At 43.5% G+C, this 18,819-nt stretch overlaps 1 protein-coding gene across 5 annotated transcripts in view; it reads left to right on the top strand.

Moving 5' to 3' along the window:
- The window catches only part of VPS13B (vacuolar protein sorting 13 homolog B), a 960,935-nt gene that overhangs the window by 672,802 nt on the left and 269,314 nt on the right, over window positions 1–18,819 (top strand). For all 5 annotated transcript variants that reach the window (XM_054017509.1, XM_054017507.1, XM_054017510.1 and 2 more), the window contains exons 32-33: window positions 9,808–9,934; window positions 11,770–11,913. In XM_054017509.1, the coding sequence (XP_053873484.1) occupies window positions 9,808–9,934; window positions 11,770–11,913 (271 nt within the window). The remainder of the gene's footprint in view (window positions 1–9,807; window positions 9,935–11,769; window positions 11,914–18,819) is intronic.

Raw genomic sequence — 18,819 nt, 5'->3', positions numbered from 1 at the left:
GCCAGTAATGTTATATACATTAGGGTAGAAAATTAACTAACACGTAGCAGTCTTTCAGTGTCAGCAGTATGCCTGTGCCACTCAATTCTTATTTCCTTTTCACCAAAGGCAAAAACACTTATTTTCTTATTTTCCCGTTGTGCTGTGGCAATAGGGACCTGGACGAAAGCCATTTGATTTAAACTTAATCTAGATAAGACTGATGAGATGCTGATTGGCAGGGAGAAGTATTTATGGAACTGGCAAAACCACTTTCTCAATTGAGGATGTCTGCCAACCGACTGTCAATGTGCTTTGCGATCCTGTGGTCTGACTAGATAGATTCATCATTGCTCATGGATTACCAGTTAACATCACAGGCCGGACGGGCCTTTTTTCATCTTTGAATGACCAAATATTCCAGGGGTGGCCAACCTGAGCTTGAGAAGGAGCCAGAATTTATCAATGTACATTGCCAAAGAGCCACAGTAATACGTCAGCAGCCCCCCATCAGCTCCCCCATCCCGCTCCCAGTGCCTCGCACCCACCGGCAGTCTTGCCAATCAGCACCTCCCCCTCTCTCCCTGCACCTCCCAATCAGCTGTTTCGTGGCGTGCAGGAGGCTCTGGGGGAGAGGGGGAGCAGTGAGGGCATGTCAGGCTCAAGAGAGGGGTGGGAAAGGGTGGAGTGGGGGTAGGGCCTGTGGCAGAGCCAGGGATTGAGTAGTGAGCACTCCACGGCACACTGGAAAGTTGGCACCTGTAGTTCCAGCCCCAGAGTCAGTGCCTATACAAGAAGCCGCATATTAAATTCTGAAGAGCCGCATGTGGCTCCAGGGCCACAGGGTTGGCCACCCCTGAAATATTCCTTGCTTTTCCCTCAGATGCTGATCTTGTCATAGTCATCCCTGAGGGACCAAACATGACAGGCATTCAGAAGCCTCCATTAATGCAGAAGCCCACCATCTGAGCAAGAGCATATTATACCTGTGCTCAACAAATATTAAACCTGTATTCTGTACTGGCTGCCAATCAACTTGTGTGTAAAACTGAAGTTGCCCTAAATAATCTTAAATAGACTAGGGCATAGCTACCTTGGAGACAGCATATTCCTCTATAATTTACCATGCTTTCTGCACACATTATTCCTGGGGAAATCTGTGCCTTTGCGCATGCAGAATTCATGTCCCCCACAGGTTCCTTTGCTTCCCCACAGAAAAATGTTGGTTCGGGTGCCCGGAGCAGCTGGCTAAAAGGTAAATCACTGTTGTGTGTGTGTGTGGGGGGGGGGGGCTGGGGATGCCCTGGCTGGTGGCTCCTATCCTGCACTGTGCTCAGCTGCTAGTACCAGCTGGGCAGGGGAGGATGGGACTTGCTCTTCCCCTACAAGGAATGGCCGAATCAGACCCTTCTCCAGCTGCAGGAAGCTATGAACCCCTCCTCCCCCTGCTTCCTGCCCCCACTGCGCCTCAGCTGCAAGGGAAGGGGTAACTGTACAGGGAGCTGCTCCCCCGTCTGCACAACCCCCATGCATCTGGAACCCCATACCCATAGCTCCCCGCCGAACCTCACCTTCCCCGCACCCAAATCCCCACCCTGCTGAGCCTCACCCCCTGCATCCAGTTCGCCCTACCACGTCCCACCCCCCACACCCAGATCCCTACCCCTGCAGACATACCAGCCCCCGCTGATCCCACTGTACTTGAACCCCCACCCAAAGGAGCCCCACCAACCTGACGAGTCCCTGCACCTGGATCCCCACCCCACTGAGCCCCACCCAGCTTCACTAAGACCCTTATCCCACCAAGCCCCACTCCCCCAGCACCCGGAACCCCCCACTGAACTCCCACACCTAGACCCCCCTGCTGAGCTTCATCCCCCCACACACATCTACTGAGCCCCAGACACCTTCACCTGGACCTCCATGTAGAGTCCCATTGTCCCTGCTTCCAGAACTCCCAACGAGCCTGTATGCATCCACATTCCCCCGCACCTGGAACCCCTGCTGAGCTGCCTGCACTGAGAATGCCCCACAGAGAACCTTCTCACCCCACACCTGGATCCCCACACACTAAGCCCCTCCACACTTGGATCCTGCCAGGCTGACCCTGCCTTCCCACACCTGGTGCGCCTGGTGCTGAGGGGCAGGGCCCCATAGTGTTTCTAGGGCAGGCCCGGCTCTTGCGCTGCATCAGGGTCGAGTGCAACCTCATAGCCGAGTCCATGTCCCTGTGGGTGGGGGGGTCCACGGTGATCATGCAGCCAGTGGCCTGTGCTCCCCACTGCCATACTGGAGCCGCCACATTTATTTACTGACAAAATTTGCAGAATTTTAAAATATTGTGCGCATAATTTTTTTTTGGTGCAGAATTTTTAATTTTTTGGTGCAGAATTCCCTCAGGAGCAATACATCACATCCTGAGCACTTGCGCTAATTGCCAGCAGAGTAAAATTCAAGGAACAGGGAATTTGAAAGAGCAGGTCCTCTGTAATGTTTTGGGGTTCAACCCAAACCAGTAAGGGGTTGTGTAATTGCCTGGCCTGCAACTCTGGATGCCTTAAATGCTATGCTGCTGTGGCTCACAGCCCTGACACCAACAGCCCACATACACACTGGCTTCTACTACCCCGTTGCTTTTTGCAGAGTGAATCTCCTACTCCTGAATTTTCCCAAAATCATCTGCATATCTAGTGTCCTGCCCTCTCCTGGGACACACATAGAAGTTAAGTTTGTTGCTCCTTTAAAGAGTCAATACACTGCAGCTCATAAATTTAACTAGTTTTTGACAAATACTTTTATTTCAAGTACAGCACTGAACTGATTTATGATAAAAGTAAAACAAGTTTATTTAATCACAGAGAGGTTTTAAATGAGTTCAAATATAAGGAATACAGATAGAAGGGGTTACAAGAAAACCAAAGTAAAAATACTCTTATAAGACTAAAACTTAATTTCAGCAAGTTACAATCTAAACTTAGCTCACAGAGACTTCAGCCCCCTTGGCTGAAGGGACCCAATGTTCTGTGATTTCAAGAGCTGCAGCCCCACAGAATGGACAACTATCGGTTTTTTCCCCTTTCTTTTTATAGTCCAGTAAACCTTGAAAATGTATTCTTTGGAAAGTAAGTCCAGACAAAGTGCGTTTTCCTTGCTGGGTATGGATGCCATGTTGTTGGTGTAGACTCCATACTGTCGTCTCTCCCCCTGGTGATTCTTACAATGCAAATGATCTCTTCCTCCGATACAAATGAATAGCCCACTGAATTTGGCCTCACTTGGTTTGAGGTATTAGCCTCTTTCCTTTGTCTGGAGAAAACCTGTTGATCAACTCCCCCGGACATACCTGTTTAAATACAGTTTAGTCATGTATTTCCACCATATATCTATAAAGTCTTTTGTGGGTTTACCATACATACATTACACAAGAATATTAATGATCAGTGACTTATTAGTTTTCCAGTGATATATTATGACATGCCATCTTTTGCGTAAATATCATGACAACAGGGTGTTAGGTGTAGTGAGTATATCAGTCCTGACGAGTTGCTGACAGAGAATAGTGAGCTACCAATAGGGTTCTGTGTCCTACTCTCATCTCTGGAGTTTGCTTCTGCTAGAAATATATCTAAACCCGAGCCTAGCCACATTAAAGAATCACTATGAAATCCACATTTATCCTTCATGTCTCTGCTGATCACCATTGTGAGAGATTGTGTGCCCTGCAACAAAACCAGTTTCAAGGCAATTTGCCACGGTAGAACGTGTATGAGAGTCTCTCTTCTAGCATTCTAGAGCCAAGGGTATAAAAGCCCCTATGCCACAATTGTCTCTGAGGGTATGTCTACACTATGAAATTAGGTCGAATTTATAGAAGCCGGTTTTATAGAAATCGGTTGTATACAGCCGATTGTGTGTGTCCCCACATAAAATGCTCTAAGTGCATTAAGTCGGCGGGCTGCGTCCACAGTACCGAGGCTAGCGTCAACTTCCGGAGCGTTGCACTATGGGTAGCAATCCCACAGTTCCCGCAGTCTCCGCTGCCCATTGGAATTCTGGGTTGAGATCCCAATGCCTGAATGATGCAAAACAGTGTCGCGGGGGGTTCTGGGTACATGTCATCAGGCCCCTCCCCCTCCGTCAGAGCAACGGCAGACAATCGATTCGTGCCTTTTTACTTGGGTTACCTGTGCAGACAACATACCATGCCAAGCATAGAGCCCGCTCAGCTCAGCTCAGCTCACCATCACCATATGTCATCTGGGTGCCGGCAGACGTGGTACTGCATTGCTACACAGCAGCAGCTAATTGCCTTTTGGCAGTAGACAGTGCAGTATGACTGGTAGCCTTCATCGGCGATCTGGGTGCTGGCAGACGTGGGGCTGCATTGCTACACAGCAGCAGCCCCTTGCCTTTTGGTAGAAGATGGTATATTACGACTGGTATCCGTCGTCGTCGTACTGCCTTCCCAATGACGATGATGGCTATCAGTCGTAGTATGCTATTTTCTGCCAAGCGCCCAGTATTTTCTGCCAAGCACCCAGAAGATGCCGAGGGCTATCAGTCATGCTGCACCGTCGTCTGCCAGCTTAAGATGTAAAAAATAGATTTGTTCTGTATTCATTTGCTTCCCCCCTCCGCTCCGTGAAATCAACGGCCTGCTAAACCCAGGGTTTTGAGTTCAATCTTTGGGGAGGCCATTCTGTGTGACAGTTGTTTGTGTTTCTCCCTGATGCACAGCCACCTTTGTTGATTTTAATTCCCTGTACCTGTACACCATGTCATCACTCGCCCCTCCCTCCCTCCCTCCATCCGTCAGATACTAGTTTTGCGCCTTTTTTCAGACCAGACGCCATAGCAATGGGATCATGGAGCCCGCTCAGATCACCTCGGTATTAATGAGTACTAGGAACACCACGCGCATTGTCCTGGAATATATGCAGAACCAGGACATGCCAAAGCAAAACCAGGACCAGCCGAGGAGGCGATTGCAGACGAGAGTGTTGAGGAAATTGACATGGACATAGATCTCTCACAAGGCACTGGCCCCAGCAATGTGCAAATCATGGTGTTACTGGGGCAGGTTCATGCCGTGGAATGCCGATTCTGGGCCCAGGAAACAAGCACAAACTGGTGGGACCGCATCGTGTTGCAGGTGTGGGATGATTCCCAGTGGCTGCAAAACTTTTGCATGCGTAAGGGCACTTTCATGGAACTTTGTGACTTGCTTCCCCTGCCCTGAAGCGCCAGAATACCAGGATGAGAGCAGCCCTCACAGTTGAGAAGCGAATGGCGATAGCCCTGTGGAAGCTTGCAACGCCAGAAAGCTACCGGTCAGTCGGGAATCAATTTGGAGTGGGCAAATCTACTGTGGGGGCTGCTGTGATCCAAGTTGCCAGGGCAATCAAAGAGCTGGTGATATCAAGGGTAGTGACTCTGGGAAACGTGCAGGCCATAGTGGATGGCTTTGCTGCAATGGGATTCCCAAACTGTGGTGGGGCGATAGACGGAACCCATATTCCTATCTTGTCACCGGAGCACCAAGCCACCGAGTACATAAACTGCAAGAGGTACTTTTCAATGTTGCTGCAAGCCCTGGTGGATCACAAGGGATGTTTCACCAACATCAACGTGGGATGGCCGGGAAAGGTACATGATGCTCGCGTCTTCAGGCACTCTGCTCTGTTTCGAAAGCTGGAGGAAGGGACTTTCTTCCTGGACCAGAAAATAACCGTTGGGGATGTTGAAATGCCTATCGTGATCCTTGGGGACCCAGCCTACCCCTTAATGCCATGGCTCATGAAGCCGTACACAGGCAGCCTGGACAGTAGTCAGGACCTGTTCAACTACAGGCTGAGCAAGTGCCGAATGGTGGTGGACATTTAAAAGTGCGCTGGCGCAGCTTACTGACTCTCTCAGACCTCAGCGAAAAGAATATCCCCATTGTTATTGCTGTTTGCTGTGCGCTCCACAATATCTGTGAGAGTAAGGGGGAGACATTTATGGCGGGATGGGAGGTTGAGGCAAATCACCTGGCCACTGATTACGCACAGCCAGACACCAGGGTGGTTAGAAGAGCACAGCAGGGCACGGTGTGCATCAGAGAAGCTTAGAAAACCAGTTTCATGACTGGCCAGGCTACGGTGTGAAAGTTCAACCATACGCTGGAGCATATCAGTTTGATGCTCCAGCAGCCGGAGCATTGACTCTTGCCTTCTGTCTGCAAGCTGATGCCACCTATCATCTTCAGGCCACCACTTGCTCTGTTCATCCCGCGATTCAGCCCGCCACCTCACCTCTCGTTCATATTGTGCTTTTCTGTGGTCTGACATTGACTGCCTCCACGCATTCTGCTGTGCTCTGTCAGCATGGGAGGACATCTGGAGCTCCAAGAACATATCATCCCGAGTCCGCCGTTTTCTCCTTCTAATCTTCACTATCCTCTGTGAAGGAGAAACATTTGCAGCTGGTGGAGGAGAAGGGAGAGGTGATTAAAAAAGACACATTTTAGAGAACAATGGGTACCCTCTTTCACGTTAAATTTTGCTGTTCACATTACACAGTACATGTGCTTTCGTTACAAGGTTGCATTTTTCCTCTTATATTGAGGGCCTGCCGGTTTGGTGTGAAAGATCACTCACGCAGTGCCAGGCAACAGATTTCGGCTTGCAGGCAGCCATGGTAAGCCACAGTCTTTTGGCTTTTTTAACCTTCTTAACATGTGGGAATGGTTTCAAACAGTAGCGCCCTCATTTCCCATACCAAGCACCCGTTGGGTTGGCCATTTAAAATGGGTTTGCAATGTAAAAGGAGGGGCTGCGGTTTCCGGGTTAACATGCAGCACAAACCCAACTAACCCCCCTCCCCCACACCCAATTCTCGGGAATGATCACTTCACCCCTCCCCCCCACCGCGCGGCTAACAGCGGGGAACATTTCTGTTCAGCAGACCAGGAACGGGCACCTCTGAATGTCCCCTTAATAAAATCGCCCCATTTCAACCAAGTGACTGTGAATAATATCACTCTCCTGAGGATAACAAAGAGCGATAAGGAATGGATGTTGTCTGCATGCCAACAAACACCGGGACCATATGCTGCCATGCTTTGTTATGCAATGATTCCAGACTACGTGCTACTGGCCTGGCGTGGTAAAGTGTCCTACCATGGCGGACGGGATAAGGGAGCCCTCGCCAGAAACCTTTTGCAAAGGCTTTGGGAGTACATGAAGGAGAGCTTTCTGGAGATGTCCCTGGAGGATTTCCACTCCATCCCCATACACGTTAACAGACTTTTCCAGTAGCTGTACTGGCCGCGATTGCCAGGGCAAATTAATCATTAATCATTAAACACGCTTGCTTTTAAACCATGTGTAATATTTCCAAAGGTACACTCACCAGAGGTCCCCTGTGTGCCCTCAAGGTATGGAAGCACGCCTTGGGTGAGTTCGGGGGTTACTGGTTCCAGGTCCAGGGTGATAAACATATCCTGGCTGTTAGGGAAACCAGTTTCTCCGCTTCCTTGCTGCTGTGAGCTATCTACATTATCTTCATCCTCATCTTCCTCGTACCTCAAACCCTCTTCCCTGTGTGTTTCTCCATTGAAGGAGTCAAAGCACATGGTTGGGGTAGTGGTGGCTGCACCCCCTAGCATGGCATGCAGCTCCGCGTAGAAGCGGCATGTTTGCGGCTCTGCCCCGGACCTTCCATTTGCCTCTCTGGCTTTGTGGTAGGCTTGCCTTAGCTCCTTAATTTTCACATGGCACTGCTGTGCGTCCCTGTTATGGCCTCTGTCCTTCATGGCCTTTGAGACCTTTTCTAATATTTTGCCATTTCATTTACTGCTACGGAGTTCAGCTAGCACTGATTCATCTCCCCATATGGCGAGCAGATCCCGTACCTCCCGTTCTGTCCATGCTGGAGCTCTTTTGCGATCCTGGGACTCCATCATGGTTACCTGTGCTGATGAGCTCTGCATGGTCACCTGTGCTCTCCACGCTGGGCAAACAGGAAATGAAATTCAAAAGTTCGCGGGGCTTTTCCTGTCTACCTGGTCAGTGCATCTGAGTTGAGAGTGCTGTCCAGAGCGGTCACAATGAAGCACTGTGGGATAGCTCCCAGAGGCCAATAATGTCGAATTCCGTTCACACTACCCCTATTCCGACCCGCTAAGGCCGATTTTAGCGCTAATCTCCTCGTCGGAGGTGGAGTAAAGAAACTGATTTAAAGGGCCCTTTAAGTCGAAAAAAGAGACTTAGCCGTGTGAACGTGTCCAGGCTTAATTCAATTTAACGCTGCTAAATTCGATCTAAACTCGTAGTGTAGACCAGGCCTGAGTTTCTCTTTTTTACATGAGCCAGAGAAAATGCATAGCCTGGGCATTTTGTTGGGATATATGTTAGAATAATTTGTATATTGTTTGAATTATTAGTTTAATAGCTTGTTGATAGTTAGCTGTTTCTCATTTTATGAATATGCAGAAATTGGTCTAATGAAAGTCATGTTCTAAGAGTTGTCAGGGTTTGCCTCTATGGAACCCAGTGATTAGCTTGTCTTTGTAAGAAAGGTAGATAGTCTTCTAGCAGATGCTCTCAATGACCAGATCTCAAGGCAATGGCTCAACCAGATACTACCCAGAGGACTCACATTACCCATGCTCTTGTTGAGACTGAGGGCCATCTGATTTCATTGCAGGCTTTTCTCATTCAACTTTCCTCATTGGAAGGATTGCAGAGGAGGTGGTCATAGACAAGAGTCTGTGGCAAATTTATTTAAATTGACACGGAGATCCTAGTCTGGTATGTTGTGTCAACAAGGGCTATTGATAGATGCATCCAAAAAAGGGAAATGCCTCCAGCTTGCATTTTGGTAGCAAATATAACCAGAAGATAATTTAAGTATCCAGTTTACTGACACAAATGTTCATGGAAAGTGAATGTCAGTATTCTGTTTAGAAGGAGCTAATGTACAGCATGCTCATCCAATCACAGAAAGGGGTGCTGGAAGGCTGGCATTGCTTTACTATGGGGGCAGAATTTAGGCATCTATGTGTGGTCTATGGTGTAAAGTACTTATTTTAATGGTGAGTTGTGAATAGTGGAGTAGATGTTCTGTATTGTTAGATGGCTTAACTTTTCATGGACTTGATTTTTGTGCCACTTGTGCGTGTGGCAACTTTAACTGTTTCATTACAAAATATTTTGTGCGTGAAGTAAATGTCTTGTTGGATATACAAGAACACCTATTTCAATATAAAGATCACTAACACATTTTGAAAATTATTTTTATGTGATTTGTAGGTCAAATGTGTGTGGCCTAAACTGCTTCACAGTGATTTATTTTTAAACGTATATTAATTCAGTAAAAGGAAAAGCAATAATACATCACTTTGTATTGTGTGTATACTGGTGGATTGCTTGCAGAGTAAAAGTTTTAGATATATTTTGGTTTCAAATGCACTGAGGTCACAATGGGTTTGTGCAATATATTAATAGTTAACATTAGAAAAATGTGTAATTTTATCTTAATTTTGAGCTAATTAAAATAAATGATTGGCCCTGATCCTGCAGTTCGATCCATCTGGGCCTTACACTGCATTGAGTTCCACTGATTTCAATGGTCCTGTCCCTGGGACTAATGGCCTGACAGCCAGATTGGGACCCTTGTTATTAATAATTATTTATTATTTGTATTGTGGTAGCAACCAAAGGCCCCAGTCAGGATTGAGGCCCCATTTTGGTAGGCCCTGTACACAGGAAGAACACAGGAAGATGTGGTCTCTGCCGTAAGCAGCTTACAATCTATTGTAATAATATTCAATTTTTTTTCTTTTAGCATAAGGCGGCATCAAGAACGGAGAGCAATTTTAACTCCAATTTTAACAGATTTTACAGTGAGAATAACTGCAGCTCCTGCAATCATTTTCACAAAAGTAATTTCATCAGAAAACTTGCACACAGAGGTTAGTACAAAATTTAAACAAAAATAACTGACTTTTTAACATGTACATTATTGTTCCCTTAGCAAATTTTAATCTTGATAGAAAATATTATATTAAACAATATTAAAATAGTGTGATTGTGGAAAAAAGGAATAGTTTTTTTAAACTGTTCATAGGGCTGCTGTAGTTTTGGTATTTAACTATGGCACAGTTATCATTTATTATTTGCATTGTTTGAACAGGTATTTTTATTTAATTACATTATGATAGCACTCAAAGGCCTCATCGTGACCATGATCTCATTGTGCTAGATGCTGTACGAACACCCAGAAATAGTTTGTGTCCCTAAGAGCTTATAATCTCTTGTCAAAAACCAGATGAAAGGAGGGGAAACATGATACATCAGACATATGAAGTGGTCAGATTTATGGTAGGCACACTGCAGAATTCTTAAAGGATTTATAACTAAAAGAGTTGAGAAGACATGATCCAGCACAATATTTAAGAAACACTATTTTCATGGGCCCCATAAAAGCAAACCTGAAAACTACATTATCTCTACAAGAATCAAATAAACAGTGTGCTATGGTCAGATTTCCAAAGGCGTACAATATTTTGTAGTAGGAGTAATAGGGATACCTCAGGATATTCCAAATTGACTGGAAAGACTTAGCAGTAACTTTTACCAGTCTGTGGGTCAGCTCAGTAGAGGAGCCTGTTACACACAAGAGACTGTGGTTCATTTCTTGGCATTAGCACATGGGTAGGGAATTTAAAACACATTATTTGGAGGGAGATGCCAGTCATTGTTTGCCAGCTAGCAGGAGTGATTTTTCATAATAGCTACCTCCTGGGAAGGGCAAAACCGAGGTAGGAATGAAAATCATATTTGCACATTTGTAACAGGTGCAAGTTGATGGAGAAGGAACAGATGTTAATTATGTGAGCGAAAGATTGCATTGAATTTGTGTTTCATGTAGAGTGCCATCACAAATGTGGGAGCGAGAGATTTTAAATTAAAAGAAAATTCAGGGGATAGCTGTGAGATGCATGGAAAGGATTCAGTGAAAAGAAACATATGAACATTACTATTGCTCACATTCAGGAATTTAAATGTTTTGGCTAGTCAGATTCTCCTTGAATCTATTCCTTAGGGGACGCTTAAGGTTGAAGGGTGGGGTCTACTATAGATTACCGAGAATATGAACATTATTCACATGTCCTTCATGAGAAGGGGCAATGCTTCTGCTTATTAAGCAAACCTTATGGATTGATTCTGTTGTTCATCTCTGAATCACTTGCCAACAATGGTCAAGACTTTTAGTTTTGTATAACTATATTAGTGGTCATCCAGTTAACTCTGCCAAGCTATTAACAGTGGTTTACAGGCAAAGAGAAATCAATTAGGCTGGTTATCTTTGAGTTCCAACATATATTTCATTATAAATCGAGCTGAGTTTATATTCCAAAAAAGTATATCTTCTTGGAAGGACAAGGCAAAGGAGAAATGTAGTCCATTGCCAAGCAAATGAAAAACAAAAATCTGACAATCTAGTGTTTGATATTACAAAGAAAAACAAGACCTCACACATGAAACATTTTACATACAAGATTTGTGTTAATGGTTACATATGCTGTTGAAAGCAAAGCAAGGTATCAAACACAACTTCTTCACAAGAAGTCTTGTGACTGGCACACCATTCTTTGCTACTAAAAGAGAGAAATAGATTTAACAGTCGCAATTAACATTGTGTAAATGGCTTAAATTGGGTATGACAGAGAATTGTGATATAGTTACCTTTAAAATGTAAATTATCTGCCTAGTAGCTAGTATCTGACATGTTTTTTCTCCACAGGAGATTTTAGTGTGCGGCCATTCTTTGGAGGTGAATATGACCACAAACCTGGACTTCTTCCTCAGCGTAGCTCAAGTACAACTTCTACAGCAGCTAGTACAAGCCAATTTGGTTGGACTGGAGCCTTCCGACAAGATCACTGAGGTAGGTTATATAACCTGTTTTCTTTTAGAATTACTGTGGCTCATATCAGACATTTACATTATGTGTGGTGGTAGAAAAAATGTGTAAGTAAATTAATTACACACGTTTTTATTTATCAAGCTTTACTTATACTGTTCTCCACTGTTATTTTGAAAATTAAGCTGTGCCTATTGCTTTGTTAATTACAAATACTCTTCAGGAAGTCACTCTGGGCTGGCTTTGTAAAAGCTTCCTCATGAGAGGACATTGATCAGGAAACATGGGCGGATAAAAGGCACATGGATGGATTTTAAGGCAGAAGGCTGTAAGGTTATTAATGTTTAACTTCTATGGAAGATTCGACAACCTACTTTCCCCCGAGATATATTACTCATTTACTTGAATTCAATACAGTGTTAAATGACCTCCATGCCAAACCAATATTCAGGGTTGATCCCCTTCACTCTAATCTCTAGGATTCAGCCCACCTTTGAATCATCTTGTGCTTCCCCTGCGAGTAGAAAGGAGGATACACATAAAAGGTACCTCAGTCTATGAACACTTAACATCTCCCCTTCTTCCTTGCGACTAATAGGGTCCACCAGCCATCACTTGAGTCTCTCGCCCATGTTTACTTCCAGGTGCCAGCTCCTATCAGCCTGTCACTGGCAATGAACACCAGCCTCAAGTTGCAACAAAATTACAAACTTCCCACTTACTACATTTTGAACTTTTAAAGTCTATCTTTATTCATTAAAACTAGGCCTCCAACCAACAAGACACCTTGCCCCCTGGAAAAAAATCCTTCCTGATCCACAAAATTGGAGATCTGATCAGACCCACAGCATCTTGGTAACACAGCTCAGATTATACTTCAGTTATAGGGCAGGGTGAGGCAGGGCAGCAGCAGCAACCCCAGTGGAATGACTGTTACATGCCCTAAGAGCTTCATCGTTTGCAGGGGGATGCATGAGACAATCAATTCTCCATTTTCCTCCAAAAGTCTAGCAAATGGGTGGATGGGAGAGGTGTAGAAATCTCACCTCCCCTCCCTGTACTTACCCTCCCTGCCCAGGCACAATCTCCACACGCATTCTGGGCTGGGGGCAAGGGGCAGTGCTCTGAAGCAGCTGAGCCTGCAGCTCCCTTTTCCCCTGCTCTCAGGACCCCAGGGCCTATCCCAGCTTAAGTCTAATGAAAACTCACCCTCTGTCCCCTCTCCCTCACCAAGACTGGGGGGGGCATTATTTCATGACACTTTTGAAACATTACCAATGTAATAAAAGAAATACACTATATCTTTCTCTTCTTTGGATACTTTGCAGATCCACAGCCTCTTTTGGAAATGGGTATTGTATGTAGGTATACTATGGGAATATCTTCAATAAATAACTTACAGGGCACTGTTTTCCCATCCCCTGTGGAATGCACAGAATCATAAACATTGAACGGGTGCCCAGAACTTGAATTTTGAGCTGGTGCTGTGCAGAAGTTCTGCACTATTAGTGCTTAGTACGCAAACTTGCTGCAATAAAAGCCACTTACTAGATCATTTCAGAGTGCTTTTTCTACACTATATCCAGAGGGTGCCCATTTGTTCTTCATCAATTCCATCAGTTCTTTCCATACACGCTGTAGATAATTAATAAAAGAAAACGTTTCTAGTTCAAGTTATTATTCTTAGTTATGTCATAAATAGTAAAACTATATCTGGATAAAGTACAGTTAAGGGTAATGATATGTTTTATTTCCATTACTCTTTTCTCCAGTTATTTTCTCTAAAATAACAAAGTAAAGCCAGCTTCACACCAGTGCCTCAATGCCTTTCTCTACATGCCTTTCACCTCATGTTGCCTTCTTGAGTTTTTGGAGGGTGAAGTAATAGCTGATGGATGTGAACTGCCCTGCTCATATCAATGAGTTAAGTCTGAAATCTAGAAATGACAATTCAGATGTCAACACTGTTAACTATTCGACTGCTAACCATTTTAGCAGAAGCATCCAGCTATAATTATCCCACATTCCCCAGGAGGCCCGTCTAAGTTGTAGCAGCCTCCCTAGACTGCCCTGCGAGCTACAGTGCTGCCTGGAATCTGTGCTGCAGCTTCGCCCCTAGCCCTGCCTTCAGCACACCCCTTGTATCAGAGCTTTCCTGACAATCTTCAGAGGGCAACTCTACAGTTGTTTCACACAATTCCTGAACCAGGGACTTTTCTCTCAGCCAGTTCAGAGCTTTAAGGGTCTCGTTAAGCCACTTCAATCCTTTTACCTGGTATAACAGGGGCAGAGCAGGAATGAAGATTTCACCCTATCTTTATATAAGTGCTGACTGTGTTTGATACTGTACAGAACACAGAAAAAGAGGCAGTATCTGCCCCCAGGAGCTTAGCTGCTAAATAGGCAAATTGGGTCTCCCAGTGATTTATACACTGAGGAAGGGCCCACATATGAAATCCTCATAGTGGGCTTGGCTTTGCTTCCAGTACAAAATGTATAAGGCCTCTCTTCCAAATCTGAGACAAGATAATGTGGCAGTGATCTGCCAGGTTTTTAAAGAAACAGAAGTCTTTGATTGTATAACAGACATTGTGATGCATTCTGGGTGTAATTTTTATTCTGGAGAGAGTCCACGCATGAATTTCCAACACCAAAGATAAGCCTTCTTGCTCCTGCTTTAAGAAATACTCAGAGCTCCGCAGGCATATAATGTTGAAATGGACCAGGTGAAAGTCTGTCATTTCACACGTTTTAATGATACACAGCATGAGGGAATTGGGAAACTTTTAGTTCATGTTCCTTGTTTAGCATATTTTGTTTCTCTTCAGAGACACCTGGATAGGTCACATGTAACCAAGTAATAAATAGAGGTCACTAATAAAATATGCATTTGTGCATTCTCTAAAATGGAGGAGATGAGGGAATACCTTGAATTTCTTGAGGTTATGGCCTCTAAAAGAAATAAGTGTTTTACCTCCTGTTCATCTGCTGCTAAACACAATGGGAAGACTTGGCTTGAAACACATCTGACAGAGTTTTTGTTAAGAATCTGTCAAAGATAGTTTACATTTATGTTGACAAATTAGCCTGCAACTGAGGGTGTAGAACACTAGAGTTTTCTAAGAATATGAGAACATAGTCTATAGTAATAAATGGTTTTAATACTTCAGATTTCTCTGTATAGTGGTGCTTTTCTTGTGGATGGTGAATTCTTCAAGGGTCTCCAGGTGAAGATTTGAATACTTAAAGGTCTTCCTAGAAATATTGCATAATGGAATTGTTTAGGGGCAGATCATGGAACTTTGGGGGTTGATGGGGACTAGATTTCCTGTAGTATGCAATGTCCAGTTGACCGTAAACTTTGTATGGGTAGCATGGAGCCTGTCTCTCATCTACTGTATGTTGAAAGAAGTGGTTGGCCTGGAAGCAGGAAATGGAAAAAGGAACACTGCAAGTAGAATGGAAAGACAAGAGAAAGATTAACATCAATCCATTCTTGCAGGGCAGTGTTTAATAGCTAATGGCAACTCCCTTTATTTCTTAATATGTTTTTTTCAGCACTGTCAGATGTATTAAGTAACAAATATTTTTCCAAATTCAGAAGTAAGTCAGGCTTAATACTTCCCCTGTTATGCTTAAAATCTCCCAGAAATCTGTTTATCTGGACACATCCATGCAGTTCCACTTCACCCTGAGGGCACAAGGGTGATTTGAATAAGTCAAGCTTATTTAAACTTTTGGAGTGAAATATGTCTTGTATTGACAAATTAATTCATGGGTAGGCATGGAAGGATTAGATTTTTATCAGTAAACGTCGGTAAAAGTCAATATCTCAATACACAAACAAACTGACAAAAAATATTTCTGTCAATGATAATCAAAATGTACAGGTAGGCAAAGTAAGAAAAATGCTGCTAGAGAACTTATTAGAGTTTGAGTTAAGGATATTAACTTTGTATATTTTGACATGTGATGTTGACAATTTGTGTTTTAATGCTTGTAAAGCTTTAATTTTTTGAATCTCAGCATCTGCAGTCATTAAATGATTGTCTGAACCTGCCTATTTTCTGTCAGTCCTCCAAATTTCCTACAACTGTGAACATTTAAATAGATCAAAATTGAAAAAAGTTTAAAAATAGACATCAATATTATCTGTCAAAATTATTTTTTAAAAAATTGAAATCTGTCAAGTCTATTCATATGGCAGCTATTAGACAATGACATTGACTTCACCTGTTCATTCCCAGGCTTCCATGTTTAAACGTTTATTCAATGCAGACCCCTTTTTCATCATGTTGATCAAGTCTCTTTATGTGCTGATTGTAAATACATTTTGGTTAGCAGAAACCTTAATTTTGGTAGGATTTTTAATACATCTCATGCATCTGGAGTAACACTGCTTTACCACTACAAATGAGAAACTCACACTTTGCTAGTTGACTTTCATACAGTTTTGGGTGTTCTTGAGATATTATGACCTGTGAGATGGACTGATTAAAGCTAGGAGATAAACACTGATCTCATTATTGATGAAGATTGCCACAGCTCTTGTTCAAGCTGTTATCTTACGTCTTGACAACTGAAATCTTCTCTCTGGCCTTGGGCCACCAACCTTTCCCTCCTCACATCAGTAGAAAAGCTGCTCATCTTGATGGTCCATTATTCTGAATTGTCTCCCTCCATTGGCTCACCTTTCTCCACACATCATATACAAGCTTAATGTCTTCACCTTTATGGCTTTCCACCATTTATCTCCACCCTATCTATCAAATTTAATTTCTTATTGGGAAGCTGACCAATGGGTTTGTTGTGCCAATAACACCAGTAAGGATTGCTTGCTTGTCTGCTTTTCCCACAAACACTTTTGTGCTTTCTCCCTCTTCTGCATGGGAACAACTCTGAATAAGCATTCCCAGAGTCACCACCTCATTATCTTTTAAATTTTTCTTTAAAACATTCTGCCATTATGCCTCTAAATCACTGCCAATCTGACATTGGTTGAGCTGGTGGCCTCTGTGATCACTGAGACTGTTAATTTATGCAAACATTCTAGCCTTTCCTGTTATATTGTCCCCTGCTCCTGCTTGTTTGCTTATCCACTTGTTGTGTCTGGTCATAATCCTAGATTGTGAGCTCCCTGGGACAGGGACTTTCTTTGGTTTACTTCTGGCACTATTGCAATATGAGTACTCAATAAGATAAGTACAATAAGATGATCATCTGGTTGGCTTAGGTCAGCCACACTTAAAGAAATAGATTCCTCTTCAAGAAACATTTAACATCTTCCTTTTTTAGGAGAAGTTATCAAGAAGGTTGTGATGGGCTATCTCCAGATACACCTCAATTCCACATGTGTGTATTGTATTTTAGTCTTGGTTCAATTATGGTTATGGAATAGAGACCTCAATGATTATATCGATTGCTGATTTCTTTCTAAGATCACACAAGCCTTAAGGTGGCCAACCTGATTCAGTTAAATTTATCAGTGTCATTCGATACTATTAAGGTATTGTCACATCTGGATGATCTTGTTTGAATGAACAGAGTTCCACTTCAGCTCCTTCTGCCTCAAGAGATTCCAGAGGTAGAAATGGGCAATTGTTTATCTTCCCTAAGAGCCCTAACATTGAGATTTGCAGGTTTCCATCTTGTCATCCCTCCTGTTCAATGTGTATGTAAGCTACTAGGGGAGACTGAGAGATGTTTTGAGCTGCATTGTCATTAGTATAGTGCTGATACTTATTCACAAAGGACAAATACACTATTGATGCTACCTGATTGACTTTAGTGGAGGTGAACTAGTACATACCAGCAGAGAAAATATGGTTTCATTTTATCAAACCTGGATCCAACAGTTTCTTTAATTTCCCAATAACTCGCCATGATAAGGATGTGGATGAGAGCAAACTGGCTGTAACTGAAAACAGGAAGCGATGCTTGTGGTAGGGAGAAGCATTTAGAGAAACAGGTGGTTCTTGAGCTATTAGATACTGCTCCCAGAGTTAATCTTATTTAACATGTTATCTTAATAAATTATTCAGAAAAGGAGGCTAACAGCATGTTTGTGAACACTCTGGGTGATACTATATTGGGATGGTTGTAAGCACCAGTGATGATTAGGAGTAATACTAACGGATCTAGAGAGTTTCAAAATATGGGCAGAAAACAAAACAAAACATTTAAACTTGTTTAAATGCAAGCTAATAATTCTAAAATGAAATAATCCAAAGCAGAGATTCAGTGAGTGGGAGATACTTGGAAAGCAGTAATTCTAAAAGAGTCCTAGGGTAATAGTGAATAATAAATCAGACATGAGTTTACAATGAACTGTAGAAGCAAAAAAAGGCTATTTGGTTTAGTGCTGCAAATGTAAAAATCACACTCTGGAACTGGGGGATAATGGTTCCTCCCTGCAGGGCTCTGATGTAGCTGTATCTGGAATATTGCTTTTAGTCTGTTCTTACCCCCAGCACCCATTCCCACAAGGGGTTAATCGCTTGCTCTGTAGCTTTAGAGGCAGGGCCACACCTGTCAATCACAGCTAACAGGAAATTCTTCTGTCTACCTTTTTTATTCCTTGTTAGTACATTGCTCCCCTTCAGAGCCACAGCTTTTCTCTGACTGAGGTGCATGCCAGAAGAGTAAGAAACTTGACTCCAAAAAATGGTTCTCTTGCTCTGCTCCTGTCTAGTCCCATTTAGAAGCTCTCCTATGTTTCTTTCACCTGCAAGTGAGCCTCATCTATCTGTTCCTGTTATCTAGGGCCGAAGCAACCTCTTCCAGCAGGGAGCCCTTTGAAGCATCTTACAAACTGGAATTTGAAAGAAAAATAAAGAAATGTTTAGGGGATTTGGGAATTGATTTATGAGGAAAGATTTTAGAGCCGAACATGCATAGTTTGGCTGAGAGGTGACAAAGGAGAAGAGTGGG

The sequence above is a fragment of the Malaclemys terrapin genome, chromosome 2 (assembly GCF_027887155.1).
Source record: "Malaclemys terrapin pileata isolate rMalTer1 chromosome 2, rMalTer1.hap1, whole genome shotgun sequence".
Taxonomy (NCBI): Eukaryota; Metazoa; Chordata; order Testudines; family Emydidae; genus Malaclemys; species Malaclemys terrapin.
Note: the sequence above shows the minus strand (reverse complement) of the source record. Positions and strands in the feature narration are given on the sequence as shown.